Source organism: Nuphar pumila, chromosome 2, assembly GCF_984573655.1.
Source record: "Nuphar pumila chromosome 2, dmNupPumi1.hap1.1, whole genome shotgun sequence".
Lineage (NCBI taxonomy): Eukaryota > Viridiplantae > Streptophyta > Magnoliopsida > Nymphaeales > Nymphaeaceae > Nuphar > Nuphar pumila.
The window spans coordinates 129131641-129156335 of NC_143250.1; the positions used below are offsets into that span (position 1 = coordinate 129131641).

A 24695-nucleotide genomic window follows, 5' to 3' on the forward strand; every position below is an offset into this window, starting at 1 on the left:
CCATTGTTGTTACTACAAGAACTTTGGTGAGTCTTACATTATTTTGCTTTTGTATGTAGATGACATGCTTGTTGCAGGTTCTAGCATGCAAGAAATAAACATACTTAAGCGGAAATTGTCAGAAGAGTTTGAGATGAAGGACTTGGGCCCAGCAAACCAGATTCTTGGTATGCGGATCACTCGGGATAGAGAGAAGGGAATTCTAAACCTATCACAGGAAAAATATATTGGAAAAGTGTTGGAAAGGTTTAGAGTTCAAGATGCAAAGCCTAGGAGCACCCTGCTGGGAAGTCACTTCAAACTCTCGAAGGAGCAGTCACCAAAAACAGACGAGGAACGAGAGAAAATGGCTAAGGTCCCATATGCCTCAGCCGTTGGCAGTCTCATGTATGCCATGGTGTGTACCAGACCGGATATTGCTTATGCAGTGGGAGTTGTGAGCCGTTATATGGCGGATCCAGGACCAGAGCATTGGGAAGCTGTGAAGTGGATATTGAGATATCTAAAGGGGACATCAGGTATGGCACTTTGTTTCAGTGGGAGAAGTGCAAACTTGCAAGGTTTTGTAGATACAGACCTTGGTGGAGACGTGGACGGTCGGAAGAGCACTTCTGGATATGTGTTTACATTTGGTAACACAGCGATCAGTTGGATGTCAAGACTTCAGAAATGTGTTGCCCTCTCAACCACAGAAGCTGAATATATTGCTATTTCTGAGGCCGGAAAAGAGATGGTGTGGTTGAAGAATTTTCTAAAAGAGATTGGCAAGGAACAGGACAAAAGTGTTCTCTTCAGTGACAGTCAGAGTGCCTTGTGCCTTGCAAAGAATCCAGTATTTCATTCAAGGACAAAGCACATTCAATTAAAGTATCATTATATTCGAGAGAAGATAAATGATGGGACATTGTCATTAGAGAAGATTCTTGGTGCCGAGAATCCAGCAGATATGTTGACAAAGGGTGTGACCACTGAGAAACTGAGGCTGTGCATTGCCTCAGTTGGACTCCTTCAATGAGCATGAGGGAGGGATGTCGTTTCAGAGATTCAGAGAAGAGTTTGGGAAGGAAGACAGTTGGAGAATTTTTTTTATCAGTCTCCAAGTGGGAGATTGATGAGTTGTGGAGCCTGATTCACTGTTTTTGCCCCTGCAGGAAGGGGGGTCCGGGGGCTCCCCCCGGCGCGGGTCGCCCCTGGCGGGGGGTTATAGGGGGGGCAGCGCCCCCCCCAGAAGAAATTTTTTCTGGGGCTTATGTTTGGGACCCGGTTTTCAGTGGATCCGACCCGATTTGGTTAGGGTTAAGGTTGTCGCCCTTGCCTTGTTTATATTCTCGCTTTTCTTTCCCGAACTTGTAATTGTCTGTTAAGAGTAGTAAAATTTCTCTCTGGGCGGCCGTGGTTTTTTACTCTCTCTCGGATTTGAGGAGAGGTTTTTCCACGTAAATCTGTGTTCTTCTTGTGTTTTGTTTGATCGTTCTTGTTCTTTGTTTCCTTTTGATTGTCTCTTGCTCGTGGTTTTTCCTAACATCAAAGACATGAGATATAAAAATCTTCATGCACCAAGGAGCTCGAGCTCGCCAAATCAAAATGTTGCCTTCATTGGAAAGATACAAAAAAGGTGGGAAACAAAATCAGTGCACATCAAAAGGACACGACTTTACCCAAGTGGACCAGCAATCATCGCAACAGTTGCAGCAGAACCCTAGTCAAATAAACCAAGGAAATCTACATCAAGGCAACAACAATCGAAAAAACATAAATCAGAATCAACAGCAAAAAGACAAAAGTACGGTATACCAAATTTGCTTTAAAACAAATCATACTGCCTTGAAATGCTATCACAGGTTTAATCAGACATATCAAGCTGGAGACATACCTCAAGCGCTCTCCAAAATGTCTATTTCTGAAAACCAAGATCAAGCCTGGTTTCCCGATACAAGTGCCAACTCCCACATAAGGTAAACTTTAAAACCTTGTTAAATATCATGGGCCAGAAAGGATCATGGTAGGGGATGGTAACAGGTTAGAAATAACACATGGCAGCTCCACTTTTATTGATCTAGGAGAAAAGAAATTAGATCTCAATAATGTTTTAGTTGTTCCCCAAATGAAAAAGAACTTTATATCTGTCAGCCAATTGACATCTGAAACCTCTAACCTGTGAATTTTCTTCTATTTATTTTGTTATCAAGGACAAGGAGATCAAGACAGTGACGGCTTCGGGGCATAGGAGCCCAAGCAAAAATTTTGAAATAGCCAGTCGTTTTGAATCCACAAGTGGTAAAGGGAAGACACCTGACCAAGTTCTGCAAGTTCCACAAATTGGTTGGGCATGATACAGAAGAATGCCTTGTCCTAAAAAATATTGTATAGAATAGCCTAAAAAAAGAGTTGGCATTGACTGGTGGTGAATCATAAAAAAAAAAAAACACAAAGTAACAATATAGGGCAGTAGAGCATATACATGACTGGCATCCACCCATAAATCCCGAAGTTCCAATCTTAATCTCTTCCCTAGAAATAATAAAAAGTGAAACTTCTCAAGAAAGTTTGCTCATTCCCATTTGCTCAAAAATGATTCAAGTCTCTTCTCAAGAGTTGCCTCACAATGAAATCCACTCAGGTTCCCATGAGGATGATACTTTCTCTCTATAAAGCCTTTTCTTAGAAAAAAATTCAAATGAAACCTTGCTTGCAAGATTATCCTTGGAAAACACTATCTTCTTCTCCTGCCAAATTTCAAAATTTAAGTCACTTCACCAAGTGTCTATTCTACAAACATCCGTATTATTCCAAAAGTTCAGGTTGATGTAGAATTCCAAGCCAAGATAGTTCCAAGGACCCAAACTCGCCAGAAAAAAGTAGGGACCAAACCATCAGAAAAGATAAAGTCCGAGGTCCAAACCAAAGAATAATGTCATCTATCCCAACCAAAACATTAAAAGAATCATTAGGGAACTATTCTCTACTCAAAACCCTAGTGAAATCCCTGGAAAAGGATATGACATTAAAAACCAACTGACAAGGACCATGGCCAATATTTACAATTAGGAACTAATAAAATCCTCATCCGAACGCCAAGGGGCACTTAACAACATTCTTCAAAAAGTCAAAGTCCTTCCAACTACTGAACCTGGAAACCTAGCGGCCTTTGTTTCTCAAGCCATAACAAATCTGCCTCCCACCCTCTCAGAAAAAAGATATACCAAAAGTATCTTTTCTCCAAACCAAAAATCCTAGCGACATGCCTACAATATCGGATAAAGAAGAAATTCCCATAGAAAAGTCAAAACTGGGAAAGACAAAGGGAGTTCGAATAGTATCAACAAATTCTTTTAATTCAGAAACCCAAATCCTTTGAACATATGGGCAAGGCTGATGGTTCAGATATCAAAGAAGCATGGCAGGGTGTGGAAGGTCAAGAGATCTCAAGGCCAGTTATGCAAAACAGAATCTTTGGAACTTGGATTTTGAGTAAGAAACATGATAGTGGAAGAAAAGGTAAAAGAAGGAAAGAGATCAAAACTCCCATGGCAGGAGGGCAAAAAAAAAAAAAGTTGATACCAAACAAAAGTCATAATAGAATAAGGTATAGAAAGTTGTTCCAATGATCCAACAACTCTGAACCGTGGATACTTTAGGTTTTGAACCTAAGGTATTTGAATTCAAAGGTCCAAGTACCTAAAATGGACATGGAATTGGATTCCTCCTCTTTAGAAACCAGAATGGGAGCCTTGTCTGATAAATGTTTTCTTGAAATAGAATCTATGTTTCTCTTTCATCCAGGGATAATTGGATCATCATTCCCCCAGTCCAGGTGAGGGAATGAAAACAAAACATGGAACTTTTAAACATTAAATCTAGAAAAAAAAAAACAGGAAAAACTCAAAACCACTAAAAATTGAAAACTCTGAAAATCCCCTAAAAAGGATGAAAATTTTAAAAATTCCAAAGAAGTGAAAAATGTAAAAATCCCTGAATTAAAAAAAAAAAACTTGAAGATACTGATATTCCCAAAATCTAAAAAACTAGTCCAAAAATCTTGTGTCGTTTTGATATCTCCAAGAATTTTGGTGACGGTACTCATTTCAAAATAACAAGGTTTTTTAAATTTAACAAAATGGTTTTTTCAACATTTTCTAAATCTTTGATTACCATTTGCAGAACTAGGCACTCTATTATTAAAAGATTGTCTCAATATCATGTCTTGAAATAAGGCTTCCTGACCTGGTCATTCTCATATATTAGGAAAATTTTATCCCTAAACTAGGGACATGAGAAATTCTTTTGTAAAAGGTTTTGAAAACAATCTCCAGTTTTAGGAAAGATGTCATATTCTTCCATTTTCTAAGAAAAACAATGATTCTCAAATGCAGTCAATCTTACTCAGAATCCAAAAGAATGAGTTTATTATGGAAAAATCAATCCATGGTGAAGCGAAGAATTTTAGTTCATTCAAACTAGAATTTTAGTTCATTCAAACTAATTCAAAGCTGGAAGTATCTCATTTGTGAAGTTCCTGGTTGGGCTACTATAAATCAGCATAAGTCCACAAAGGAACCATGCTAATAACCAACTCTATATACTCAAGAAATAAAAACAATAAATCTGAAAAGCCTAGTCTTGCAAGTATCAAGTGAAGAAAATTTGTGAAAAAAAAATTAAAACATTAAATTATACAAAAAAGGGAAAAAATAAAAAAAACACAAAAAAACAAAAAGCAAAGGAAAGAAAGAGAAGTGCACTTTTAAGAAAATACTTGTCTCGGGTCTATGGTAGAGAGGCAAGCTCCGATCATATAACTACCTACCATCAAAGGTTGGAACCAGAATGTGAGGAAGCACGCTCTGGTCATGTTTTTTTTTTAAGATAATCATGGACCATGATCAACAATAAGTGGTCGTTGTTACCATGGAAAACTGAGATGTTTAATACTCCAAAGGCTATGATCAAACTAGTGAACTTCAAGCTATACTTCCCCAGGATTTCTAAAACTCTTAAAAGCTCATTTATCATGCATGAAATAAATATTATAATCATGCAGCCACATTTTTTGGAAATTGACTTTTGCCTTTTTAGTGTTCCTCTATATGAAAAAGAGCAGGGACCTCTCTAGGGCCCAGAAATGTTGACTTAATAGCCGCACGGAAGGCCTAGCTATCTATTCTAAAAGGAAATCCCAACCTGTGGTGCATACAGAACGGGCATCTGCCCGCACACATGAAAAACTTTATAAAAAAAAAAAAACTCTTTCAAAAAATGATTTGTGTTTTCCAATTTGAAATTCAGGTAAACAGTTATTCATGTTACAAGAGTTAGTTTGGTATTGAAACTTAAGATTATATTTACAGACAAATTCAGGCAATAACTTATATGACGCCTGATTTTTCAAGCAACAACTTAAAAAAAGTGGGCATCTAATTTTTTTAGCGACAAAAGAGCAAAATTGTCAAGAAAAAACCGATTACCTCTAATTCGCAACCAATTTCAACATTATACCCCAAATCTAGTGCAATCTAGGTTTTTGTGGGTAAAATTTACAAATGTGACTAGCATTTTTGAGGAAAATGCTTAAAAGATGCATCTAAATAAAAACCAATTCTATGTACTTTTTTCTCCCACTTCCTACTTGGTGGTGTTTTTTTTTTTTTTGAAAGGCAAGCTGGGGTTAGGCAGAGCCACACCAGTAATTATTGGACGTACCACTGGGGTTTTGAACCTGCAACGTCCCACCACAAGGAGACTTGCACTGACAGCTCCTACCAACCACACGGAGCCCCCGTTGGTATTGCTTATTACTTGCTTTCCAACTGTTACGTGTAATTGGATTCAGATATCCATGAAACCAGATACTGATCAAATTTCATAGCAAAAAATCAAAAACACATCTACATCCAATTATAATGAAATATGATTTTTGGCATACCAAATCTGATGAAATAGGATCTGGTTAGACATTGAATAAAATCCAATCCATTGAGATCCCTATTACCAGATCTCCAATTAGTACACCCAGCTTCAAGCTTTCAGCATGGAACGGCCCCTCTAGGCTTCAAGCTGTCAACTTTGGTGACATTACAAGTTGCCCCTTCCAAATGATGGAGCACTTCTGGGCATGGTTGGCAAAATCGGCGAGTCAACTCGTGACTCGTTTGAGACAAAACTCAGCGAGTTCATGATTTGACTCGGACAAGTCAGTCAAGACTCGGCTGAATCAGCGATATTATTTGAGACTCGGCCGAGTCAGACGACTCTCATATGCCTCGTCATTTAATAATGGCTAATTAATTCTTTTATTGATAACAAGTTTAGCACCGCCCCGTTTCTCGTTGTTATTTTTAGGTAGATTTAATTTCTATTTAATTTTATTAAGTGATTCTCTTTTAAGAAGTTTAGGCACCGGCTTCACACCCAATCAAGCGTGCCTTATTTAATGACTCGACCTTATTTTATTGCATGCAGTTAAACATTTTTAAGGCAGTTTTACTTTCTACTTAAATTTAATCGAGTCCATTGTTTTCAAATTACAACAGTCGTTACATCCAATTAAGCATGCTTTATTCTATTTAACGTTCCACCATCATATTTGGTAACCTCAACTTAGAAAAGGTGTTCCCCTTTTTTTCATATTTATTTTTGATAAATTCCAAGTCGTTTTCTTCTCTCTTTTTGTATTATTGAAAAACATTAAAAGTTTGAAATTATAGGTGCTTGTCCCATGTATATTTATATTTATTTGTATTAGATTTTAATTATATATACATATGATAAATCCATATTTCAAATAAAGATGTCTTTGAAAAAAGTTTTTATAATTATAAAATGTATGTTTAGTATTTATTTTTAGTCAAATAAAAAAATCTTGACTGTCAAGCATGGCCGAACCGAGACCAAGTCCCGAGAATGTCAACCATGCTTTTGGGCTATTTGAGAGAGCATTTATGAATTGAGAGAATGTTGGAGATCATATAAGAGAAAGGATAAAAAAGAACTGAAATGAATCCACCATGATACAATCCTCCACTACTTTGTCACCTCAACATCTAGATTTCCCAGCCACTTGGTTAGACATTCAAGCATGAAGCGAACGATAAAGCACAGTCCAATAAGTTAAGATTTTTTTCAGTGCCATCGTAAAGATTGAAAACACACATTCCAGTATGATTTGCATTATCCTACTGGGTCCTACAATCTCTCCACTTGAATCAGGAGCAGTTTTGAATGAACAGCTAGCTGAAACTTTTAATTCAATTGTCGGAGAACCAGTTTCTCATAGAAGATACGGTTGTTCATGTGTGTGTTGGTTTCTAGGAGAGCACTCTGCACTAGTTCCTATACAAAACATAGAAAAGCACAATCAGCCTAACCATCTAATGGAACAGAATATGCCCCCCCCCCCCCAACAGAACAAGCTAAAAGGTATGAACACCTAACCTTGACATAGCTGTTGGAAAGGAACTTTCCCAAGTTATGAATGATAGTTCTCATGTCTTCAACCTGCAAAATACACACCCAAATAGAGCAATAATTGGAAGACACGTGTTAAATGATGTTCACTTTCAAGAAAATTCACAAAACCGAGCAATTACCTTAATATAGCCTACTCTATTTCGATCGAAAAAACGGAAAGCCTGCTCAAATGACAAATTTAATTCAGTAAGACTAGAGCTTTGATAGATGGATAGGTGAAGCACCTCAAACAGCATACCTGTAGTAATTCCTTGTCTACCGAATGCTCTTTTACCACAATCTCCACCCTCTCAGAGACAGACTTCTCATCCTCAACTGTATCCTTGTGTTTCCCTTCCAGCTTGGCCTTTTCATCTTTCCCAGTTTCTTTAATCAAATCAACCTTCTTATGATTAGTTTCATCAGAGTCATCTATTTTATTTTCATCTCCTTCCTAGAACATAAAAAGAAGACTTCATAATTAGCCACAAATAGAATGAAGTGCAATAAACATGACAAATCCCTTTCAGTTGCTGCTCACGAAGCTCTTTGATTTAACAAAACTAACATCCGAAACTTGTTACCAAAGAAAGAAGTCGTTCACTAAGATGACAGTAACTATAATGCTGGAAAAAATATTATTACATGGAAGATGGGTGGCTACATCAAAGTCACTTGTATACCCATGTCAACATGACAAAAATGCTGATGCTTGCACAAGACAAACTGTGCTCCTCCCATGGCTCATTCATGTTTCCTTTTTATGAACTAGAACCTTGATTGATTAACTATCTACTGTGAAATAGGAATTTTGTAGTCCTATATAAATGCACATTCCAAGAATATTCATTGCGACACTATTCAATTATATACAAGGCCGTGTTATAAAAAAGAAAAAAAATTAACACAAAAATTGTTTCCTTATGCATTAATTCTCATCTGATTGTTATGTCCACAACCCATATCCATGTACCTGAAAGCATAATCAGGTCCATGTGATATCACATGGCAGCTAAAAACGTGTCTTTAATGGAGACATTAGTTAATCACATATCCTCTCTTCCATCACAGTAATTCAGCCTCCCGCAGCATTTCTCCATTATTCCACAAGAGTGTATGGGCTCTATATTCCATATCCACGGCAACAAGCACAACCAATATCCCACAGTTGTACACATGACATAGCCTTCGGTAGAAGGCATAGTCTTTGACTCTTTGCTATAATTCAGGGTAGTAACATCGACCATATTCACCAAGTGTTAGCGATGATATAGACAGAGCTGGGTTCAAAGCTAAAAGGCCCTAAAAGCTTTCACGAAAGGATATGAATATATGTGCACATGAAATTTCAGTACCCTTAAACAGGATTTAAGCTGAAAGATCAGCAAATTTTCTGCCTTCAAAAGAAAAAGTTCACCAAATTTCAGAACATTTGTAAAATGGAAAATTCAGCATAAAGAGTCTTCAATTATTACAACCACAAGCAGATCCAGTGTTTCCAAAGTCTCTTATTCGGAGGTGAGGGTTGGAGAAAACACTTGATTTCTTGCAGATGAGAGAGGATAGTAAAGCACAAAAATAGAAAAAAGATGAAGACAAATGAACCAGAACATATCAAAACAAAATCCAAATGTGTCAAATTGTTAAAGTGTCATTTGGATGACACTGAAAATCCCATTGAAACACGCCAGTTATTGGACCTATACCAGGTTCTGGCATCTGTGTGGATGACACCAGAAACCCATTTCATAAACCATGTTTTAGAAAACCTAGTTGAGGTAGATTTTTAATTTCAAAACCAAGTATATCAGGTTGTACCCCCATTACAACTCAACCCCTCCCACCCACCTCCACTTTTCTGCATCTTGTCTAAACCAGCCACTGGCATTTTCTAACCAAATGGTGGCTGGAAGCCACCAGAAGCCATTTTCCAGCCATCCAATGGCCAGAACATGGCCGGTTGGTGCCTTCCAGTGTGGATGGTAGGTACTAAGGCAGGCTGTCTTCCAGCAGTTGGGTCATCAGAAAACAACTAAAGGTTTTCTACTTTTTTCTGCTTTTGCTTCTTGTCCTTTTCCAGCCAGAAATAGCTGGAGTCGTGCCGTTCAACAAGAGCAACAACAGTGGTCACCTGCCACCCATTGGTGGCCAGACAATGCTAGCCTATTTTACTAGGTTTTCCCATACAAAATGTTAAACAAGATTTTGGTAAACCTGGTTTACCAAAATCTCAGTTTTTTGAAAAGGTTTACCAAAATCTCAGTTTTTTGAAAAAAACAGGTTATGGTATATGTCATCCAAACAGTCCCTAAAGGGAATTTGAAAGAGTTATCAATTACAATAACCTCAAACAGACCAACTGTCCAAATTTTTCTTCTCAAAATAAAGTCAGATGAGCTGCATGATTAGATTTCTTGCAGATGTCAGCAAACAGGAAAGCATGAAAGGAAAAAAGAAACAGCATAAAAATAAACCCAAATATTGAAAAACAAAAACCAAAAGAATCACATTGGAAAAGGATATAGCATGTAGGACAAATTGGTGAAAATCATGACTTGCATTAACTGGAACATGCATAAGTTATGGCAGGGATACTTTAAAGGAAATGTAAGGAACAAGAACATGTATTGAGTGGCAACAGAACGTACCATACAATCGGTAGGCTGCCACCAAAACCAATGTAAATAATAAATGGTAAAGATAGGAGTATGATTGAGAGGAGAAAATTTATGAAGTTCGCCTTTGTTATTATGGTAGAAACTCAAGCCAACAACTACTGCTTGTGGAGGAAGACCACTTAATGAAGCACTAACAAATTCATAGCCACATATCAAGTGGTACAGCATGACACTAGCATACATAGTTGTTTCAAAATCCTGATCATCAATGCCAAAGACTAGTGAGGCAATTGCGAAGAGCAACACACACACAGTCCTTGGGACATGAAAGTGAGTTAAAAAGACATGTTTTACTTCTACCAAGATAACATAAGTCACATGCTTTCACCAAATATTTGAATGCAAAGGCAACAATGGTCCTTGGAACCATATATTGTTTTTGCATGGTTTATTGCTGGAAACATACACCATGCCAGTATTGTTACAAAAACATTAGTTTCCAGTTATGTGAGGATCCAGATATGCAGACATCACAAAAGATTATGATCGTGACAGCCACTATCAGCATGAAGGAAATCGAGAAAGTCAAAAGAAATCATATTACGACCAAAAAGTTCTAACAAATGAAAAAAATGGCCACAAGCACTCGACCAAGAACCACATTGATGATTAAACCATTGAACATGAAAAATTTTAAAAACGGTACTTGCCTCAAGATTTCTGTCATTTAAAGGACCATCATCCTTCATTTCTTGATCATCATTTGCTGCATTCTTTGTCTCAACTTGTTCAGCTGCAGCAGCTTCCATCTTAGGTTCAACAATTATTCTTTCAGTATTCAGATCACTAGCACTAGTCATCCCAGGTTTTCCAGAGTCTCTCCGTACAGGAAACTTATCAGAACCTTTTGGACGTTTCCTTGCAGATCTTTCAATCTCATTCCCCTTGTCAGGATTTTCATCTCGTGATCTTTTTAGTTCATTTCTTTTGTTCACAAAGTTCAGGTGCAGCCTCTATCACCAAATTCATTGAACAGCAATCATGCCCAATGAGTAAGAGTAATTTATAACTTTGAATTAAGACAAGCAATTAAATGGTGAGATGAGACTTGAGGAAATACTGACCTCAAGAGATGCCAAAATGCGGCACCCCATTTGATACTGAAGCATTTCATGCAAAACCTCAGCAAATAGTGAAAGCTGCAAAGCACACATGGAATGCAGATGAATATATATCTGTAAATAAGTAGCAGAATTTGCCAATTTAAGAAATATTAATTGGAGTAGCATTTTTCCTCTGAGACTTCAGTCACATTATACATGTATATGTCACTGACCCTAACACATTGGAAAGGATGGACAGTTGAAAACTGAAAACCTGAGTACCTCAAATGTAGATTCTTCAGCATCCTTGTCACAATAATCAAGCATACCGTCTAATGAGAATGAGGTTGACCGGAGCTACAACAAAGAACTTAAAAATAAGCAAGTCTGTTCATTGATTTTCATATTAAAAATCATAGTTAGGCTATCAAGTTCACAACTGTTATGAGATTATATTACAACTCACTTTTAATTCTTTTCTCGCTTTAACCTCTAAAAACAAACCAGGATACGGTGGAGGTTTTTCTGAAAATCGCTTCTGCTTTTCTTTTCTTTCTTTAGATGATTTCTCTTTAATCGCACCAGAATCCCTGCCATCTTGGCTCTTATCATTTTCAACTTTAAATTTGTCTTTATCAGGTTGATGATCAGCCTTGAGATCATCGTGCTTGATAGTACCAGTCTCCATTTTTACCCTGTTTTCTTTCGCAACCATGGATCCTTTATCAGTAGTCTTTTCTTCATTTTCCACATCCACCTCATCTTTCTTTTCAACCAAAACAATCTTTTTACTGGAACCATTTTCCTGTTCTTTGGTATCCCCATCTTGATTCTCCTTGTTTTCCTGTTCTTTTTCCTTATGTTCTGCCTCCATGACGCCCATCTCATTATCTTGATTATCACCTGGACCAGAAGTAGCGTTTTCTGCCTTTCCAACAACCTTTTTTTTAATTGCCTTTCTAATGACCTTCCTCTTCCCAACTTTCTTAACTTCAGGTTCAGCTGCATCACGTTCCTTTTTAGCAATTGGTTCTTTGCCATCCACTTCACTGTCTTTGTTCTCAATTTTCCCAGCATCTGCAGTTTCACCCCTCTGTTTTTTCATAGCAACTTTCCCCTTCACACCCTTTTTAGCAACTACCTTCCTAACAACCCGTTTCTTTCTACATTTCTGAACCTCGATTTCCTGAACAGCAGAGATATCACCTGGTTCTTCAATGTCCTCATCCTTCATCACATGTTGCTTATGATCTGCATCAACAGCCTTTGCTTCCCTATCATCAGTAACAGTTTTCTCGACCCTGCTTCCATCAGTTTTCTTTTCTACATCAATTTTAGCACCATCCCCTTCCTTTGTGTCTTTGATATTCTCATCCTCTACTAAACTAGTTTTTGTTTTAACAATCTCAGTTTGCGTTTTGAATTCAAGATCCAATGTCATTTCCTTTCTGGATTCAGCAGAGTTGCCATCCTCCAACTTACCATCACTTGAGTTCCCTTCAGAACAGAGAAACAGTTTAATCATTTGATAAGCATGATGTGCAAGCAAGGAAGAGAAAAGAATCTGACCATATATTGTGTACCTTTTACATCTTTCTTTTCGCCAGATTTACTCTACACAAACAGAAAATAAAAAAAGAAAATAGTCACCAATCCAAATTCTGTATGAAAAATTTTTCAAAGTGAAAAAGACAAAAACATGCACAGACCTTTTCCCTTTTCAAGCCCACTTGTTCCCTCTCTAACCTGGCCTGCCTTCGAGCAATCCATTGAGTTCGCCAAACATCAAGAGAAGAGAGACACTCAGATAAATTTGGAATGAAATATACAGATATTTCTTTGTGGCTGAACAATCCATTCTTGCCAACTCTGTCATAGTGAATCTGCTACCAGACAAATATTAGCAACACATACCTAAATTTGTGAAACAATCAATCTCTAGAATACATAGATAAGGGACATTGTTCAATTTCAGTGCCAACCTTATTTCGTGAAAGATGCATCCATTCAATTAACAAGATGCACTCAACCTTCGAAATATTTAGCTGGCATTGGAGACTAGTAAGAACTGCACATATGGATGCCATTTTGGGAGTGTGTGTGTGTGTGTGTTGTTTGTCTGTTTTGTTTGCTTGTTTGCAGAAATATTGAATCTTGCAGTTTGGGAGTTCGATGTGGTAATAGAGAAAGAAGTGATTCAGCTTGTCCCCAATGAAGTTTGATGGGACTCATGCTTTTTCTCTGTTTGTCAGAGATGAGACATTATGTCAAAAGCATTCAGAGGTGACATGAGTGGTACGAGATGTCACTATTGCAAAGAAATGGGGCATATGAAAATATCTTGCCCTGCATTGAAAAAAGAAGAGTGGAGATTCTGCAACTCAGTCCATTGGAGAGCATTGTAGGGATAAGAATGGATAAATGGATGGTAGTAGAAAAATTAAGCCTATTGAATTGTGTGTTAGAGGTTCTTTTGAGCATTCTGGTGGGAGTCACTCATGGATTTTGAAGTTGATGTGGCATATGCAACAAAAGATTCTCCAATTGCAGCTCTTAACTCAATCATTTACCATTGCCTTCTCCTTTGAGCTCTCTTTTATTCCTACTTCCTCTTCTAATATTACTTGTGCAGGTATTTCTGGCAGTCCTCTCTCTTTTATTCCTACTTCCTCTTCTAATATTACTTGTGCTGGTATTCCTGCAGTCCTCTTGAGTAGCTGATAGATTCAGGAGCATCATGAAACATGACTTCCCATGAGTCCATTTTAGCCAATTGTCCACCTTGCAGTGGTATTTTCCACAGTGCAGATGGCTCATCCATGAGTGTTATCCAATGTTGGGTTTATTACTCCAAATTCTTACCCTGGGAATAAACTGAATAGTTTACAAGTTTATCATGTCTCAATTGGCAAAATTATCCAGATTAACGGTAATGTTATATTTTCTTCGTGTGATTGTGTTGTGCAAGATCAGCAGTTAGGAAGAAGCATAGGAATTGGCCATAGGAGGGGAGATTTGTATTATTTGGATTGGCTAGATATGAGATCACAGAAGAAGTCTGGAATTAGCCTAGGAGCTGCAGTTATGGATGAGTTTGTCTTGTGGCACCAAAGATTATGCCATATCCCCAACTCTAGGCTGCAGTATCTCATGTCATTAAGGAATTTATATGGGAACAAACTGGCTGTGTCTAGTCATGTAGAGGGTTGTGAGAGTTGTAGGTTATCAAAAGATCATGCATTGGCATTTGGGTCTAGAGAGAATGGTTGAGAATCCATTTGAATTGGTACATTCAGATGTGTGGGGCCCTTCACCAATCTTGTCTAAGGGTGATTCGTCTTATTTTGTTACTTTCATAGAGGATTGTACAACATACACCTGGATACGTTCCATGAGAAATAAAAGTGACCTCTTTCAAATTTTCATGAATCAAATTGCAACTAAGACTCTTAAAACTGATTTTGGTGGTAAATATGTCAGCTACTTGATTAAAAAGGTTTTACAAGAAAAAGGTATAAATCATTAGAAATCTTGTCCCTATACTCCTTAACAAAATGGAGTTGTTGAGAGGAAGAACAAGCACATTTTGGAGACAACTAGAGTGCTTTTTTTGGTGGGTGTGTAACAAAAAATTATTTGGTAGATACAGTATATATGGCTATCTATCAAATAAATTGATGCCATCGGGTGTTCCCAGAGGTATATCTCCTTTCTATAAATTGTATGGAATGGCTCCAAATTATAAAATGATGAAAATATTTGGTTGTACATGTTTTATTTATGGATAAATATAGAGCTAAATTGTCTTCCAAAATTGTTAAATGTTAAAACTTGGGCTTTTCAGATGGTCAGAAAATCTATAAGTGTTACAATCCTACTGGAAGAAAAGTTTAGATATTTAAAAATGCTGTCACCCGTGAAGATACACCATATTTCAGTGAGATTAAGAAAAAGGTGGGAGGAGACTAATTTGTTATTCTCCATGCTATTTTCTGAGCGAGGAGTTGATGAGCATGCGGAGAGCAAGTTCCCATGAGAATAGATTTGAGCAAGTCTATTCTATAAGGCATAAAAAATATCATCGAGATACCATTCTTGGATCCAATAGAGGCTGAGGAAGTAAAGAGTATAGAGGCCATTTTTGGTCCCATTCTCTCTTCAGTTGATCATGAACACTCAAGTTTGGAATCATTGTTTGATGTCAGGTATATAGAAGTTCTAGAATATTTGTTTCACTTACTCGTTTCATGTCTTATGAATCTGTCTCTCCTAAACATCATGCATTTCTAGCATTATTCATTCTTATATTGAGCCTGAGTCTTTGCGGAGGCAGTAGGCAACGGATGAAGAAACAAATGCTCTGGAGAGGATGCATGCATAGGATCTTATCAAGCTTCCACCAAAAAATAATATTGTGAAAAGAAAGTGTGTTTATAAGATCAAGACTAAGGCTAATGGTTCAATTGAGAGGCATAAAGCAAGACTTGCGGCAAAGAGCTATAGTTAACATTTTCGAATTGATTTTGCAGAAACTTTGCACCTATTGCACATATGACCACTATAAGAACTTTGCTTGCAGTGGCTGCAGTGAGACCGTGAAATTTGTGGCAATTAGATGTATTCTTGAATGGTGATTTGGATGAGGAGGTACATATGAAACTGCCACAAGGGTACCCTCATCCATAAGGCAAAGTTTGCAAATCAAGGAGAGATTTATAATTCTGAAAGTGACGTCTGGTATTGGACCTGTTGGTGATTTATGTATTTTGTGTGTGCTATTTATGTAATGTCCCTTATGGGACAGATATGTAATTGCTTCTGATTCTTCATATTGTTTTGTATCCTGACCTATATATATATATATATATATATATAGAGAGAGAGAGAGAGAGAGAGAGGTGCAGCTCTTCACCAAGAATCAAAACATTAAGAGCAAACCTGTGTGTTCTCTCTCACTCTACTCTGCAGTTGCTGGTATCAATTTTGGGTTCATGTTAACACAATGATCATCATAAATGCAGAACATGAATTCTAAGAGCCATAGTACCATTATTAAAGGAAAAAATTGTTAAAAAGAAATTAAATTAAAAGTTGACAGCCATTGCCACCATCTTGGCCATGGAAGATATAACATTACAACAAAATAAACGGATGTCATAATTATTATGCATAGTAAGTCCTTTTAACCTCTTATCCTAAGTTCAAAAGAGTTTTGCATTTTTGACCTTATACATGTTTCAGTCACATATACAATAATGTTACAACTAAAATCACGTATCTAAATCTCTTTGAAGTTTCAACTAAACCCGAGTGGCTCCAGTGTCACTAGTAGCAATCTAGATCAAACTGCACACATAATGAACAATAGACAACCATAACAAGCACAAAGTGGTTTAGATTTACTGGGCATGAAACTAGATTGCGAAAAATCCATGTTATGCACAAGAAACACCATTCCCACGAATTCCATAACAGAATAACCAAGAGCAATAATATCATAAGAAAAATTATCCAGATCATGCAATTACCATTTGGTGACATTATTGTAGAAAAAAAAGGGAACTGAATCAAAACAACATAAAGAGAGATCATCAATCACAACCAGTACAAGAAATTACCTCCAGAAAGCGATTCCAATGAATACAATTGTGCAGATCAAGTTGGGTACTTTCATTTGTATGCCTGTCAACAGAATAAAGTTTTATTTTCTTCAGTAGGCAAAAATATTGAAGAATGAAAGTAGAAGAATTGAGAATCAGAAGAACATCTTTGTAGGATTGCACCTTAAAGCTGTTTGAATCAAAGCATTGTGATCCAAAGATGGATCCCCGCCATCAATTTCGCTGCTCCAATAGCCTCCAATTGCCATAAAGCAACGGTCTTTTTTCAGAACAACAAACCTCAAAATATTATTATAGTGTGGAATCCTATCACCCAAGCTTTTATCCGAGGATAAGTCCTCAAAAGCATCAGGACTTATTCCACTCATCAAAATCACCTGCAAAAGTAAAGCACACTGCCTTAGCCAAGACTTCAACAAAGACTATGTAAACTGTTAAGATTACTCTATCCTTTTTGTATGTATATAATATATTATACATATACATACATATATACGTATATATGTATATTTATATATATATATATATATATATTTATATACATGTTTTTTTTGTAAAGTTGACTTTACACTATTTATTGGGAACTCAGCACAACAGCTAGATTTGTGTTGGAACTAAGCCCAACAGTCTAGTTGTTGGGAACTCAGCCCAACAGCTAGATATGTGTTGGGAACTAAGCCCAACAGCTAGATTTATAGTCCAATGGCTAGAGAGGACTTTCTCTCTCCTCTCTTTACTCTCTCTCTCTCTCTCTCTCTCTCTCTTCCTCTCTTCTCTTTATATATATGGGGTGTGTGTGCCTATTGTGGGTGAGAGTGATGGGTAGTTTTAGATTCTTTTGTGTGTGTGTTAGTGTATTGTAGTGAGGCCCTTATGTATCTATTTCTTTTATGTATTTTTGTTCATTATGAATGAAATCATTTATTCATACAACTTGTATTAAGTTTTGCATATTCTTAGTATTCAAATACATTTCAATTGGCATTTGGACTACGATTTCGAATGTCTTGGGTTTCGTGCTATTTCGTGACATAAACAAATATTTCTTTATAGAGCAATCAGTAGCTAATAGAAACAAGAGTAAACACTCAATTTTTGCTAGTGCATTTTTGAAATTAATGTTTAAAGGGACAAGTGCATAACTGAACCGTATGTCAGGAACACAAAATAGTTGAATATCAAACTCAATCTTTCATTTGCCTTTTTTCTTATGACAAGGAAAACAGTCTGTTTATTTTAGCATCGCCAGGAGGGACCCTCATTTACTGCCTCCTTCCTAGCTATGTCACATGGGTGCGGGTGCGGCACTTTCAAAAAACTTGGGTGTGGGGGTGCGGCAAAAATATAAAAAATTATATATATATATATATATATATATATATATATATATATATATATAAAGTTCAAAAGTTGGACATAAATGACCCTGTGTGTGTTGACTGCACCCAGGGTCAGGTTGACAGCATAGTGTGCGGATGCGACGTGGGTGCAGCACCTAGTTGGAGAGTCCCTGTGACATAGCTTCCTAGAATCCGCTGGTGTAGAACCCCTAGGGCATGAGTCTCTACCCTTAGCTTCCTCTTGAGTAGAACCCTCAGCCCACTAGGTAGGTCTCCCCTTAGCCTCAGCACTAAGACAACGAGTCCCTACCCAACAGTTCAAATTCAGGATGTTCGGGAAGCCACGAACAATCGCGTTCACCCTTTAGTTGTCAAAGGTGGTGCCTAGGCAGGCTAGGTGCAGCCCCACCGCCTGGGCAACTAGGTTTGAGCGGTGGGGCCCTATTTTAGAGCCTATGTGGCACCTAGGCTGGGACCGACAAGGCTTAAGCCTAGATCGGTGCTCTTTTTTTTAGGTTGACAATACGACCGATATAAAAGGGGAAAGGGGGCCCTAATTTTCCCCTTCCCCTTTTCTCGACTCTCCTCTCTCACAGGATTTTGCAAGAAGAAGACCAAAGGTCTCTCACTCTCTTTCTCACTGTCGGTGTCGGGTTTTTGCAGAAAAAAGAAGAGGACCAAGGGTCCAATAGGTGCGTCCTCTCTCTCTCTCTCTCTCTCTCTCTCTCTCTCTCTCTCTCTCATTGTCTCTTTTCTTGGGTTTTTGCAAGAAGAAGAAGAAAAGGACCAAGAGGTATGACCCTCTCTCTCTCTCTCCTTTTTTTTCCTTTTCCTTTTTTCCTTCTTTTTTTCCTTCCTCTTCCTGTTAATTATATTGTATTTCAGTTATATTATATATATATATACTGTATTTCAGCATATATAATACTGTATTTCAGTATATTATATTATTATATATACTGTATTTATATATAAATATATATATGTGTATGTACTGTAAATTATATATAATTTGTTTGTAATTTAATATAATCTGTTTATATATTATACCATATCTATGTAATGTAATTTATAATATAAATAATTTGTTTATATACTGTTTGACAGTTTCTAAGTTATATTTCTCTAGTTGCCTTTTATATACATTGTCAGTTCACAGTTGCATGGTTTGTTTATTCAATTGTTCATTTATTCTTCTTATAAGCCTATTGTTGTTAATTTTTTACTATACATTTATTTTTTGTATATTGTTTATTCACAATGTTAGTTGTATGGCTTGATTATTTTGAGCAGGTTAGCAGTTGCATGGTTTGTTTATTCAATTGTTCGGTTTTTCTTTTTATTTGTCTATTGCTTTTATGTCTATTGTTGTTAATTTGTTTGCATACATGATTTTATTTGTTGTATATTGTTCATTCACATGTTTAGTTGTATGGTTTGTTTATTCAATTGTTTATTTATTTATTCTTCATTTTTTTAGCAAATAATTTAATATAATTAATTTCCAGTGTCTATTGCTTATTGTTGATTGATGTTATGTTGTATACATGTTTGTTATTAATTTTAGCAGTTTGTTTACATATTTTGGGGTACCACCTAGCATAATCACAGATATCGACGATATTTTGGAAATATCGTGATATGATTAAAAAACAATATTAAAGGTAAAATATCATGATATTTTCAAAATATCAAAAATTTATATATTATGATATTAGCGCGATATTATCATGATATTATCTATTAGTTTTACTTTTTATTTATTTTTTACATTTTAAATATGTTTTTCTTCTTTCTTTTACATATTTTACTTATTTCCTTTATTATTTATGTAATTTTTTGTCTAAACATGAAATTTTCTTACGTATTTTTGTTATTTTTTTACTTTTTAAGTCCAGATATTTTCTCAAGATTTATCACCAAACCGATAATATCTCGAGCAATAGCCTCGCCGAGATATAGCCGATATCGATATTTGTGACTATGCCGCCTAGGCCCCGCCTAGTCTTTTTAGGGGCTCACCGCCTAGGCTCCGCCTAGTGCCTTTGACAACTAAGGTTCACCCCTTAGCCAGGTGAGCTAGCCTACTGTCATTTGTTTTTAAATTATTAAACGGTACGAGATTGATACGGTCCAAATTCTAAAGGACCCTGCTACAGATCCATTGCCCCAGTCAATCAAAGTGAATCCTAGTGTGAAAGACCTCAACCCACATCCATTGACCCCAATGGATCTAAATATCGCATACTCAGATCCATATTTATTACACCAAGGGACTTGGATGGATCCAATTAATGCAACATATCCAAAATTTTGAATACCTTGTGCAGGTTGTGGAGGACCCAAATCCAAGTTCAATGGTTTAAGCCAATGTTATTAAAAACACGCCTCAAGGCGCAAAAAGCACGCCTCGCCTCAAGGTGAGGGGCTTCATGACTTGAAGTGCATGTGTAAAGCACAATACCCTTGAGGCATGCGCCTTATAGGCCTCGAAGCTAGGCGTGCCTCGGACTGAGGCGTACACGCCTCGATTTATTTGGTCAAATGAGGGTCAAAACCCTCATTCGACTAAAAAATTTAGGGCTTAAACAAAGCCCTACCGACCCCTTTATGTGCTTTTATTTTTTTTCTCACCCCCTATCTCTGTTTTTTCTCACAGCCTTCTGTCCCTCACGGCTCTCACAGACTCACAACATTCTCTCTCGTGTAGTGGAGCCCCAAAATAGGTACGGATTTTTTTGCTCTCTCGTTCTCCCCTTCTTCTTCTTCTTATCTCTTCTCTTGTCTCTTGCGTGATACAACATTCTCTCTCTTGCGCGTGATACAGTCGCCCCTCTCTATTTTTTCATTTTTTTCACCCCTCAACTTTTTTCTCATTTTTATGATGGCATGTGATGGATTTTGTCTCTCTCTTTTTCATACGATGCATTCAACTATTCTAATTGAAAAAATGTTGCAGTTCATGCACAGATGTACGATGTTTATCTTTTTTTTTAAATTCTATTTTTTTTAATTCAAGAAAGCATGCAGCTGTAGAAAGTGGAACGATTCTACTTTTGTTGTTAATAAACTTGCTTCAAAATGATAATTTGGTTGTTCGGTAATGTCGTATGAATGTATCATAGTTAAACAATATAATTCTTGGGTCTATTTATTCTTTTTTTTAGTTAACATGGAAAACCATTTTCATTTTATGTTATGGACGATCACTTGCTTGACTTTGCTGGTGTACTTAAATGATAATTTTTGCAGGAAGTAGTTTTCTTCGATCTTCTGTTTATTGTTCAACATTATATACTATACCCTTCCTGGAAGGACAAAAGAGACAGTATTGTCAATGTAGAAAGTATAACCGGGTCTCAAACATAAGCCTAAGAAAAAAAATTCGTTCGGGGGGCGCTGCCCCCCACGACCCCCGCCCGCTGAACGGGCAGCGGGACCCGAGGGGAGCCCCCAGACCCCCCCTTTCTGTAAGGGCAAAAACTCTGAATCAAGCTCCACAACTCGTCATTTTGAACCCGTGCAATACCATACAAGTGTTTCTCTCAAGTACATTAGTATAATTAAAGATATGTACGAAGGAGTAGTAACCAATGTCCGCACGTGTGGAGGGGTGACAACCAATTTTCCTATAACGGTTGGGTTACATCAAGGATCTGCATTAAGCCCTTTCCTATTTGCTATAGTGATGGATGAGCTTACGAGATCAATTCAAGAAAATGTGTCGTGGTGTATGTTGTTTGCTGATGATATTGTTTTGATTGATGAGTCTAGAGTTGGGGTTAATGCTAAGTTAGAATTATGGAGACAAACATTGGAAGCAAGAGGTTTTAAGTTGAGTAAGAGTAAGACAGAATATATGGAATGTCGGTTTAGTAAGCAACGAGGTAGTGATGGGAGTGTAGTGAAGCTTGGTGAGCAAGAAATACCGGTGGATGATTGTTTAAAATATTTGGGATCTATCATTCAAAAGTATGGAGAAATTGATAGAGATGTAAATCATAGGATAAAGGTTGGGTAGATGAAATGGAAAAGTGCAACTAGAGTGTAATGGAAAAGTGCAACTGGAGCGTTGTGCGATCGTAGAATGTCATTGCGGTTGAAGGGAAAGTTTTATAGGATGACGATTAGGCCCGTTTTACTATATAGTACGGAATGTTGGGCTGCCAAGAGACATCATATTCAAAAAATGAATGTAGCTGAGATGCGTATGCTTAGATGGATGTGTGAAAATACAATAAAAGATAAGATTCGAAACAAGGAGATACGTAAGAAGGTAGGTGTTGCATCCATGGAAAATAAGATGAGAGAGAATCGTTTACGGTGGTTTGGACATATTCGGCGAAGACCTAATGATGCTCTAGTTAGAAGGATGGAGAAATGGGAAAATATATTAGTTAAAAGAGGTCGGGGTAGGCCTAAGAAGACTTGGATGGAGATGATAGAAAAGGATATGAATGCTTTGAACCTCACCGAGGACATGGCATTGGATAGAAATGATTGGAGGAGAAGGATTCATGTCGAAGATCCAGAATGATTTTCTTTTTTGGTTCATATCGTCGACCCCAATTGTTTTGGGATGAAGGCGTAGTTGTTGTTGTTGTTGCAATACCATACAAGTGGTGGAAGCAGAAGACCCTCAATCAGGACATCAAACCAACTTCTACAGATGTATAATAGTGATATTGTAATGGCAGAACTGGATGAATGCATCCTTGTTTAACAGATATAGCAAAGATATCCCTCATCGGATCTGAGGTGCATCTGTTATAAGATATATTGGCCTGCTTGAACCTAGCATTGTCACATAGGACATTTTAAATATAAGTCTTTTCTCCATTACTGAAATTCATGTATAAAATATGTATTGTCAGAGCCAAAAGCATTTGGTTTCATAAACTTAGAGTTGTGGATTTCAATCATAAGTTCATGATCTGATAGAAAACCCTGTCACTAGAACATGGTTAGCAATAAATAAGTTCTGTTGTGTTTGTGCAAGTAATTAGCACTCTTTTAAATGTTATTTGCATAATGGGGATGGTTTTCTTGATAATTTCCAAGTTATTTAATTAGTTTTCAAGTTGTATATGTTGATTCTTATTGAATATGAATCTAATTTTTTATGTTAATATATTTTTTATATGCATTTTTGCAGTTGAACAATGGAAAAAAATATGGGATAGGATCATGGAACTAAAGTTTCAAATCCCACTAAAGATCCCAAACTCATAGGACATGTAATTTGCAATTACTGTCATAAACAGACTACATGAGGTATCTATAGGTTAAAGCATCACTTGGTTGGCACAAAACATGGTGTAAGCACGTGTGAATCGGTTTCACCTGATGTGAGAAGATTTTTTCAGAATCATCTAAGGAATAAGAAGCAAAAAAAAACAAGAAGAAGAACAAAACAAGTTAGATATCGGAAAGAGTGTTTATTTTGGATCATCAACCGGCGATAATGTAAACAAAAAAACCAGTGGATCATGTAGTGATGCAAAAACAAGCACAGGTGGTCCTATAAACCTCTTTGTGAATAAAGAATCACGACAAACCACAATAAGCACTGCTTTTAAATGGGATGAAAGAAAAAATATATGTCGTGTCATTGGTAGATTTTTTTTATTCAAATGTCTTATCATTTAATCTTTGCAACAGTCTATATTTTGGTGTAATGGTAGAAGCTATTGCAAATTACGGGTGAGGATTCAAACTGTCTTCTTATCACGAGATCAGAACATGGATTTTGAAGGATGAGGTAGATTGTACTCACAAAATTTTAAAAGAGTTCAAAAAGGAATGGGCAAAGGTTGGTTGTAGCATTATGGCAGATGGTTGGACAGATGGAAAATGAAGAAACTTAATTAATTGTCTTCTGAACAACTCATCTGGGACAGTATTTTTAAAGTTCGTTGACATTACCGACATGGAAAAAACGGGTGCAAATTTGTGTAAGTTGTTTGAAGAAGTTGGTGAAAGTAAAGTGGTGCAATTCATTACAGATAATGCACCAAATTATGTGGCAGCTGAGAATATGTTAACAACAGGAAAAACATGTTTTGGACACCATGTGCGGCGCATTGCTTAGATCTTATGTTCGAAGATATTGAAAAGATATCAATTTTTAAAGATATTGTGGAAAAGGCAAAAAAATTACCAGATATATTTATAGTGATACATGGGTATTAAATTTGATGAGAAAGTTCACAAAGAAGAAAAAACTCGTTTTGCCACAACATATCTCTGAAAAGAAGTTGTCATTGGGTCTTGGACTCAATTTATGGATGTACAGGACCCGACCCGATCCATGTACTGAACCAGGTCAAGATCCAGTTAGTATGTAATGTATTTTACGATACTACTAGAGGGTATTTTTCGTACCCTAAAATTGTGTACTCAATATATTATTAATGCATTAATAGACGCAGACTGGCTCTGACGTCTTTTTCTTCCTGCAGACGCCGCTTTCGCTATTTTGTTTCTTCTCTTCCTGCACAGCTCATCGTGAAGACTCCTTGTTTAACATGGTATCAAAGCCACGTGACTTCTGGGTGTGAAGAGCTG

The 24695-nt window shown here is 36.9% G+C and overlaps 1 protein-coding gene across 3 annotated transcripts in view; it reads right to left on the minus strand.

The window, feature by feature from the left end:
* Window positions 1-6968: 6968 nt before the first annotated feature.
* LOC149847089 (protein SHORT ROOT IN SALT MEDIUM 1-like) overlaps window positions 6969-24695 on the minus strand; it is a 48842-nt gene continuing 31115 nt past the window's right edge. For all 3 annotated transcript variants that reach the window (XM_089996801.1, XM_089996799.1, XM_089996800.1), the window contains 12 exons: window positions 16951-17165; window positions 16786-16849; window positions 12877-13050; window positions 12751-12781; window positions 11634-12664; window positions 11450-11524; window positions 11189-11263; window positions 10775-11077; window positions 7706-7900; window positions 7587-7628; window positions 7432-7494; window positions 6969-7329 (listed from right to left, as the gene is read on the minus strand). In XM_089996801.1, coding sequence (XP_089852927.1) covers window positions 7240-7329; window positions 7432-7494; window positions 7587-7628; window positions 7706-7900; window positions 10775-11077; window positions 11189-11263; window positions 11450-11524; window positions 11634-12664; window positions 12751-12781; window positions 12877-13050; window positions 16786-16849; window positions 16951-17165 — 2358 coding nt within the window. In that variant the 3' untranslated portion in view covers window positions 6969-7239. The remainder of the gene's footprint in view (window positions 7330-7431; window positions 7495-7586; window positions 7629-7705; window positions 7901-10774; window positions 11078-11188; window positions 11264-11449; window positions 11525-11633; window positions 12665-12750; window positions 12782-12876; window positions 13051-16785; window positions 16850-16950; window positions 17166-24695) is intronic.